We start from the raw sequence: 10078 nt of genomic DNA, 5'->3' as shown, positions 1-10078 counted from the left end.
GAGAGTGAGAGATCTTGAAACATTCATCCCTAAAGTGATTGTCTCTATCAAATTCCTCCCCTCATGGCTCAGGGAACTCCTAGAAGAGGAGGTAAAAAGACTATAAGAACCAGAGGGCATGGAGGACACCAAGGAATTGAGGTCTTCTAGACACAAGACTGGAGCACATATGAACTAACAGAGACTGTGACAGCATGTAGAGCCTGCATGGGTCTGTACCAGATGGGGTCCTGGAACAATGGAGAAATGGGCACGTGCCCTCATCCCTAACCTAAAAGCTGTCTCCAATTGATAGCCACTTGCGAACGAAAAAGTAGCTTTGTCTAAGGGAGACTCATTGGGTAAACAACTCATTCTTTGAAGTAGGCCCCATGCCCAGTAGATGACCAATACAAAACTGGTTCATTATCTCATTAATATTAAATCAGGGCATTTTGGTTTTACCTTACAGGTCCTTTGCATATCTATTATGGCTTCTGGTTTTGTGTTTTTGTGGGATGCCTGTGTGCACAAATGGGTCTTTCTCTTTGGCTCCTTTGCCTGTTAGGTAATTTTGTCGTGTTCTGATTAGCTTTTATTTATTTTGTTTTTCTATCATTCCTTAGATGCCTGTTTGTTTTCTAAGGAAAGGGTGTGCATTTGGATGGGAGCGGTTGGGGAGGAACTATGAGGAAAAGGGGGAGGGGAACCACTGGACTATATTGTATGAAAAAAGAATCCATTTTCAATAAAAGGAAAAGAATTGTAGAGGATCTAAACAAAGGGTCATAAACTGGCCAGTCACAAAGTCAGCTTTCCGCTGTCATTACTGCTCACAGTGGGTTTTCTGAAGGAAGAGGCTTCAATCTCGAACTGTAAGCATGAAGACAGGGACATCCATATGCTCTAGCTAATTCTGTTGATTTTACCTCACTCAGCACACATACCCTAAGCACTTGCCCAGGGCAAAGCTGACCGACATTTTTATTAGCAATAATCTCTGCCTTCTTCTGATTATCTGGAGATTTAAGACCTCATAATCACCCTCCACGTCAGAGGGGTGGGGGAGAACTGGCTAAGAGGCCCCAAATCCCTCCTAACACTTGCTTCTTCCCTATCAGCAAGATTAGAGCACTCGAGTCTCTGCTGCTTGTGTTCAGATCTGGCAGGGCCAGGAGGAAGAATAGCTTTGAGGGTCATGCCTGGGGCCCCAGGTAGGCTGGTCTCCCGGAGACAGTGCAGGGCTGGCTCTCTGTCCTTCCACCAGCAGTGAGCAGACCAGGGGCCCTAGACAGACAGGAGAGACAGGCAAGCGAGCAGACTCCCACAGCCATGCTGAAGCAGAGCAATGAGAGGAGGCTGTCGTTGAGCTACATTCCCTGGAGTATTCCAGAGACCGAGGAGGTACCCAACGCCAGGAGCAACCAACACCGCAGGAGCATCTGCTCCCTGGGAGCCCGTACTGGCTCTCAGGCCAGCATCGCACCACCTTGGACCGAGGGCAGCTACAACTACTACATTGAGGAAGATGAGGATGGTGGGGAGGACGGAGAGGACTGGAAGGATGAACTTGCAGAGGAGAAACCGCCTCCTGGGTGCCCCACGGCTCCGCTGGATGGCCATACTGACACTCCTGTCCAGCTGACCACGCTGAAAGTGAACGTAGGTGGCCACAGCTACCAGCTGGAATTCTGCGAGCTGGCCAACTACCCCAAAACGCGTCTGGGCCGCCTGGTCACCTCCACCAGCCGCAGCCACCAGCTGGACCTGTGCGATGATTACGAGGCACAGACAGATGAGTACTTCTTTGACCGGGACCCCGCCGTTTTCCACCTCATCTATAACTTCTACATATCAGGGGTGCTGCTGGTGCGAGATGAGCTATGTCCCCGCAGCTTCCTGGAGGAACTGGGTTACTGGGGCGTGAGGCTCAAGTACACACCACGCTGCTGTCGCATCTGCTTCGAGGAACGGAGGGATGAACTGAGCGAGCAGCTGAAGATCCAGAGGGAGCTGCGTGCACAGGCCCAGGCCGAGGAGGCAGAGGAGCTCTTCAGGGACATGCGCTTCTATGGGCCACAGCGTCAGCGCCTCTGGAACCTCATGGAGAAACCCTTTTCCTCTGTGGCCGCCAAGGCCATGGGGGTGGCCTCCAACCTCTTCGTGCTCATTTCCGTGGTGGCCCTGGCACTCAACACTGTGGAGGAGATGCAGCATCAGGCTGAGCAGGGTACAGGTGGTGGGGACCCGAGGCCCATCCTGGAGCACGTAGAGATGCTGTGTGTGGCTTTCTTCACTCTGGAGTTCCTGCTGCGCCTTGCCTCCACCCCAAACCTGAGACGCTTTGCGCGCAGTGCCCTCAACCTGGTGGACCTGGTGGCCATTCTGCCCTTTTACCTGCAGCTGCTGCTCGAGTGCTTCACGAGCGAGGACCAGAGGGACGGCAAGGGTTCCCCGCGGGAGCATGACCTGGAGACCGTGGGGCGTGTGGGCAAGGTGGGCCAGGTGCTGCGTCTCATGCGGCTCATGCGCATCTTCCGCATCCTCAAGCTGGCACGCCACTCCACAGGGCTGCGTGCCTTCGGCTTCACGCTGCGCCAGTGCTACCAGCAGGTGGGCTGCCTGATGCTCTTCATCACTATGGGCATCTTCTCCTTCTCTGCAGCTGTCTATTCGGTAGAGCACGATGTGCCTGGCACCAACTTCACCAGCATCCTCCATGCCTGGTGGTGGGCTGCGGTGAGTAGCATGACGCTAGGGCTTCTGCGTTCTTTCCCCCAGAACGACACACTCCGCCCCTCCCTTTCCTTGTCTCTTGATCTTGCTAAAAGATAGTGCACCTCTACACCCCAAGGTTGCCTCCATGAAACCTGAATAGGTACTATAAGGTTGGAACGACATCAAGAGTGTTGTTTACCAACTGAATTTTACATGGTCCTATTAATCTTCAAATCTTAAAATCCTTGACAGGCTACGTGTTGCAGGAATCTGTAATCTCTGCACTTGGGAGGTGGAGGCAGGAGGATCAGGAATTCAGGGCCAGCCTTGGCCGGATGGATAGCCATGTGAGTCAGAGGCCAGCTTGGGTTACTTGATCCCCTCATCTCAAAAAAATAAAAACAAAAGAAAATGAACAACAGCAAAAGCAAAATCTGAAAAAATAAATTCTGGCAGACAGAATTTAAGAAAAGTGAAAAATGAGTCACGTTTTGTGGATGAAGTGTGCCTCCTCATTGTCCAGTCACCACTTATTGGACTCTTGATGTCCTAAATGGTTCATAAAGCTGATTTTACTTAAGCATCACAAAGAAATGACTGTTGTTACCATTTCTTTTTAAGAGGACAAGTAAGAAGCAGCTTCAGTGTTTGAAGGACATGGTAGATAAGTTATAGGGGTGGGGTATGAATTGCCTGAGAACTTACTGCCTCTCGTTCCAGTTAAGTCTCAGGGCAGAAAGATGTGTCTAAAAGTGAAACTCCTTCTAACTGCGCTCCCGCTCTTTCAGGATAGAGTGTAATTGTCCCATTTTGTTGTCCCTGGGGGTCAGAGAGCACAGCACATGGCTGGAGGTGGCAAACCCAGGGATAAAATGTGAGTCTGCCCAACTCTAACTTCCATGCCCTTTCCTTGCTCTGCCACTGGGTCACTGTCACACTTGCCTAATGTCACTGTTAATAAACTAGGTCTTCTTATCATTGTCTTGAGTACTGGACTCTTTATAGTAATTCATGCCATTGACTTAAAATGCCTATTTCTGGTGTACCAGATAAATCCCTGAAAGATGCTAACCAAGTCACTGTAGATCAGGGAGTAAGCCTGCTGGCATGAGAAAGAATTGAATAGCTCCTTGTTTTTCTTCTTTAAAGCAAATGGCAATGCCTTTGAAGGCATTGAGGAAAAATTAAAAGAGTGGATATTTACAACATTAACATTTGCCTTGTCAGCACATAGTCCAGTACAAAATTCCGAGACAAAACTAAGCCCAGGGCTACCAACAGGTTACTGTGTCAGGATGGAAGATTTAGAAGGGGCTAGTCTCCACTATTCCAACAATTAACCATGATTCTGGGTAGTTGATTATGGGGTTCCATCCCATCTTTCACTTTCCTCATTCCCACATCTCTGGAAGAGGAAGTTGGACTTGAAGTTCCCTGCAGTTCAGTGAGTCTTCCTTTCCTTTCAAGCTGGAAGTAATCTAAACTCTCCTCAGTGACAGGGTGCTGTTAGGCTTGTCTGAACAAGCTTGTCAAAGGCTGCTGCTCTGATCATATTCCCAGTGACGAAAGGTCATCTCCATAGTAGATAAACCATGTGTACAGATGGAGTTCTTGGAGGATGATTTGTTCCCAGCAAATGACATTTACTTTGGAGGTGACTGAAGTGGGAATGCAAACAGCAAATCTACATGCTGACAATATAGTACAAAGGCTTTTTTTAAAAAATGATTTTATTTCATGTACATTGGTTTGCCTGCATGAGGGTGTTGGATTCCTTGGAACTGGAGTTACAGAGAGTTGTGAGCTGCCATGTGGGTGCTAGGAATTGAACTTGGGTCCTTTGGAAGAGCAGTCAGTGCTCTTAACCACTGAGCCATCTCTCCAGCCCCATAATACAAAGTTTTAAAGTCAAATTTTCATTCAGCCAATGATTTTAAAAGGCTATGGTGTAAAGGTAACACTACTATGGGACTTTCAACTACTTTTGATCCACAATATTTGTGTTACATTAACTGTACTAATATAAATACTTTTATTAGACCTAAAAATTTTACCTTTGTAATATTTCTGGAGTTACTGATCACTTAGTGTCCTTTACTAATGCAAAGTGAATATTTTTCCCTTTTGTTATGAATTATTTTATTAAGAATTGGTGATTTTTAAGAATAAATTTTACAACAAAAGTTAAATCACCATTTGCTTTTCTTCATCTGTTAAATAGTTTATACCTATTATTGTTTTAACCAATGTGAGGGGTTTGGAGAATAAAGCCCCTATCTTCATTATACATTTGGTTTTTATAAATCAAATCACACATATTCTGACCTCCCTATTCAATCAACCTTACCACATACCAATGACCTTTATCCGGTTTGTTCTGAGATTTATACAGGACAAATCATTATGAAGTACATAAGTGACTAATAAGTTGTGTTTTCTCCATGGGCAAACCTAAGCATCCAGTAGAAAAATTTCCTTGATTATTCTTGGACTGTGGTGTTTCTCAGAACTGACGCTATAAGCTCAGCTCTTCTTAGTACTTTGATTATCTTGCATGTTATGTGCTTAGGCATTTTTATTATCAGAGAGCAAGGAGGGAATAACACCATGAAATGATAGATACAAAGTGCCTTGGTTCTTATATGTAGTTGTAAAGTAGGAGGATGTAAAATAACCTACAAAAGTCCATCTTCTTCCCTGAGGACCTACAGTGTGCCAGGTCATACTCTGAAGCATTGATGATGAGTGGTAGAGGAAGGGCATCTTTTCACTATGGCATGTTTTTTTTTAAAACTCCAACAAAACACCAAAATACAGATACAACTGTTTGTTTACAAATGATGTATAAGTTACAAGTTACTTAACTGCCACAGCAATGATGTGTCACAACCTATGCCAACACTTGACAACTTAAAGCATCAAGCATTCATTTAGTGCATGAATATAAAAGTGAGCAACTTAATCTAGATGTGGTAGTGCATGCTTTTAATCCTAGCACTTAGGAGGCAAAACCAGGCAGATCTCTGTGAGACTGAAGCCACCCTGGTCTACATAACAAGTTCCAGGCCCACGAGGATTGCACAGTGAGATCTTGTCCAGATAGATAGATAGATAGATAGATAGATAGATAGATAGATAGATAGATAGATAGATGCATGTGAACAACTAGTCTTATCTGTTTAAACTAGAAGTTCTTTTTATCTGGTGACACTCATCTTCATCTCTGATGGTCTAACTGGATTAAAGATGGCATGAAGATATCATGAGGCCTATATGTCCCTCATACTTCTACAGGCCTGTCTCTATGGCTATGGCAAATGTCAGGAGAGAGAAACTACAAAACTAACTATGCAAGCACTGTATCATATCACTTCTGTTCTTATTTGCTCAACTTGTTGAGTTATAGATATCAACTCAACCCAAAGCAAGTCACATGGCCATACTCAAGCAAGGGGCAGGGCAGGTCAGCCCAGGAAAACAAAGCTCTGTGAGACTTAGAGAAAATACCTTGATGGTAGGGAGGTAGAGTAAGTTAGGTCTAATAATACAATCGTTCTACTGTAGTAATATATTACTGCTCAAATATATTATACCCATACACTCACACAAGGAATGTCAAGATGAAGTAAAAAGAAACATGATAGATATTTTCTTTTTCTTCCCCCCTTGGCACAGGGTCTCAAAGTTTAACTCTGGCTGATCTTGAATTCACTCTATAGATCAGGATTACCTTGAACTCACAGAGTTCACTGCCTCTGCCTCCCAGATGCTAGGATTAAAAGTGTGTGCTCCCACACCTGGCTATGCTGATAGACTCTTATGCTTCTCCGAGCTGTATCCTTTGTACTTCGCATGAGACACAGGTTCTCCAACCCATTCTCCTATGTATCGTTTGGTCCTTATCAGAACTTAGAAAACAAGCCCTAAGCTGATCTGCTTTTACTATCTTCCCTCTCTCAAGTGCCATGGATCTTTCAAGCCTCTGTAATTCAAGTCACGGTTTTAAAAGGAATAAGTCACTTTTGGTATTGTGAAGAATTTTCACTATTGTTCAGCACTTATATCTGCAAGAACAAATCCCTCGTAGGGCCTTATATCTACAATTGCTCATGTATGCAAGACAGACCAGCATCTGCCAAATGTGGGTTATTTGTAAGTATTAATGTAATAAGAAACACATGTAACAGACTAGCCTGCAGTAAGTCTGTAATACAGAGAAGCTACCACATCTATCTAGCTGATAGTCTTTATCACATGGAAGCAATAACCTTTGGTTCCAGATGCATTTTGAGAGAAATTAAAACAGGAATGATTCCTTCTCTACGGGGGGGGGGAGAAAAAATTGTGAGACATACAGAAGGGCAAGCTTCTTAGCACACAGATTAGCAGGCCATGCCTGGAGCAGTGCCAGTCATGTGGGGGTTTCAGGATTACCCTCCTAGTAAACACATCCTATGGGCCAACAATGACAGCTCTCTGATGAAACTGTAACCATCAGCTGGTCTATCTTGCAAAAAAAAATATTTCTTGAAACAGTAGCATGGATAAGTATTTTTTGAAGGACAACATATACTGTTGAGAATAGTTTTAAGAGGAAAAAACAGCCCTTAATGGCTCTACTTCTTTGGAAAAACCTTAAGGGGTACTAATTATTTTCTTAATTAGCTTTATTTTCTGGAATCACATTTCCTAGATGCATGAACTACTGCCTGACAAGACATTTTATCTATACTCCATTCTACAGGAGGGAAACAAACATTGCCTTTTGAAGGAGAAATCCAAGTGTGATATTCCAGAAACCCTGATGCTCTTCTGAACAGTGGTTGACATGTTATTACTTGCTGACTAGTGAGGGAGTTGTCATGGGACTGTCACACTCCAAGTCTTGAAACCCAAAACTAGGGGAAATCTGCAGCATGGTCAGTTTCCAGTTTAAGACTGGTTAAATAGCCAGTATTGCTAGATTTTTGTAAGAATTTCAGACACTTGGGTCACAGTTCTAAACACATCCCCCTGCTAATGGGAGAACGTACTCTGGAGGTCATTTGGTCTGGAGCCTTTCATGTTAATACCATCTATGGAGATGTGATATGTCCTATGTAATGTACAGAAACTTCCCTAAGGCAAGAAATCCTAAATCCTACCCCCAGAAGCAAGGGACAAGAACAAGATTACAAACTGGACATAGTGGAATATACCTTTAATCCCCAAATTTGGGAGACGGAGGCCAGCGGATTTCTGTGAGTTCTAGGCAAACCTGTTCCACATAGTGAGTTCCAGAACAACCAGAGCTACTTAGTGAGATTCCTATTACAATCATGTAAAGTGAGTACTATTATTATCTCCATATGTCAAAAATAGAAACTAAGGCAGAGAGAATTTATCTGCTTTGCCCAAAACTCACACAACTGTGAAGTAGGTTTGGACCCAGGAAGTCAAATGTGGTCCTTATTTCTTTAACCCTGTCTATGCCCTCCTGTCTCTGTCATGCTTGCTTGAGTTCTACTACCATGGGAAAAGGAAGTTCTCTACATGGATCTGGAGCAGCGAGTCTTGGGGCCTGCCCTTCCTGGGAGGCACACCTTTCCCTTTCTGTGGGCTGGATGGATCTATGCCTCTTATCATTGCCACCAGCTTTGCCCAGCTGGCTCATTCTCCATTTCATTCTAATCAATCGACCACATTTGAAAGTTCAAACTAACCCTTGCGTCATCAACACAAGCATGCTTACATTTCTGAGCCAAAGGCCATCTCAGTGTGGAAAGGGAGTGACTTTGTATAATTACTGCCATCTGTTGGAAGATTGGGACAGCCATCACACAAATCCTGGGAGCAACGAGCACCCCTGGAGTTGGCAATGGGAAGTTTTTACTACTGTAAGCAGCAGCCCCGCTTCAGAGGCCTCTAGTGACTTAGTCTGGGGACCAATGGAAACACGTGAGGCATAAAAACAGTCCCCAGGAGGCTTCCCCAGGGTTTTCTCTGGCTATACTAAGTGATAACTAGTCCCATGGGAATCTGCATTTTAAACAGGAAGCTTGTTAACCTAAATAAATCTCCAATTAGTGGGATTTAAAACAGTGTGACAAGAATGATGAAAGGAATTTCATGAAGGGTGAACATAGTTTTGTTCTGTGAGGTCTTCTGAAGGTCCCTTCACAGAGTAATGAGTATGTTTCTCTAGATTCTAGATGTGTACAATTAAAGAATCTCCTTTTGAAAAACAATTGAACTACACAGCAGCCCTGAGCAAAGTTATAATTGTCTCCTTTGGTGAGGGGAGGGCAGTGGAGTGTTCATTGCCCAGGATGCCTGATGCCATGGCCACTGCTTAATATGTAGCTTTTATAGTCCATCTCTACTAGACCTCTGAGAGATGGTACTAGCATCTCAATGTATGCCCCCAAAATCTACCACATGGGAAGGGTCAGTCTGGACTTGAACTGTTCTGGTACCTTCTGAATTCAAGCCTTTTCTCAGACATTCATGATGAAGGTGAATCCAGGTGATCCCCCTGTCCTAATACAGCCTGGAAGAGAGGTGTGGAAGCAAAGACAGTTACTAAACATGTTCTGTGACAGGAATTCAAGGTATGTTACATAAAGTTTGTTCCCACAGCTCTTTAAAGTGGCTCTTATTTCCCTGTGCTACATATATAAACACAGGTGTGCCATTGTCAGGATTTAAACCCATCTTTCAGATCTACAGCTTGCATTCCTTCCATGGCACAGTCCTTCATGTGACTCTGAAAGCTGGCTCCATGGGAGCTCTTAACAGTTCCCTTGTGCACATACAGGGTGACAGGCTTCCTGCAGACTTCTCTCCCTTCCTCTTCCTTCTTAAGGCTAATTGCTCCATCCTGCTTTTCTTTTAAACAGGTAAGCATTTCCACTGTGGGCTATGGAGACATGTACCCAGAGACCCACCTGGGCAGGCTTTTTGCCTTCCTCTGCATCGCTTTCGGGATTATTCTCAATGGGATGCCCATTTCCATCCTCTACAACAAATTCTCCGATTACTACAGCAAGCTCAAAGCATATGAGTACACCGCCATCCGTAGGGAGCGGGGAAAGGTGAACTTTATGCAGAGAGCCACAAAGAAGATGGCCCAGTGTTTATCTGGAAGCAACACACAGCCCACCACAAGGCAAGACAATTAATGCTTCATTAGGACACAAGGCTGGTAGAACCCAAGAACTTCAAAGATTCATTGCTTCTTTTAAAATTATGGTCCCCTCTGGCAGCAAAGGGGCATGTGAAGTTGGCACATACAAAGAACATTCAGTTCAAAGTTCTATCTCAAGGAATGCTCATTTGGGCCTAAACTCAAAATGCCTCACATTGCTCTTTCATGGGATTGTGTTTATGTATGACATCGGTA

At 44.4% G+C, this 10078-nt stretch overlaps 1 protein-coding gene across 1 annotated transcript; it reads left to right on the top strand.

The window, feature by feature from the left end:
• Nucleotides 1-1298: 1298 nt before the first annotated feature.
• Nucleotides 1299-10078, top strand: Kcnv2 (potassium voltage-gated channel modifier subfamily V member 2). The gene is made up of 2 exons (XM_005063724.2): nt 1299-2718; nt 9576-10078. Exons 1-2 carry the CDS (start codon nt 1312-1314, stop codon nt 9855-9857), a joined length of 1689 nt encoding a protein of 562 aa, XP_005063781.1. The 5' UTR covers nt 1299-1311; the 3' UTR covers nt 9858-10078.

Source organism: Mesocricetus auratus, unplaced genomic scaffold (assembly GCF_017639785.1).
Source record: "Mesocricetus auratus isolate SY011 unplaced genomic scaffold, BCM_Maur_2.0 Super-Scaffold_4256, whole genome shotgun sequence".
Taxonomy (NCBI): Eukaryota; Metazoa; Chordata; class Mammalia; order Rodentia; family Cricetidae; genus Mesocricetus; species Mesocricetus auratus.
Note: the sequence above shows the minus strand (reverse complement) of the source record. Positions and strands in the feature narration are given on the sequence as shown.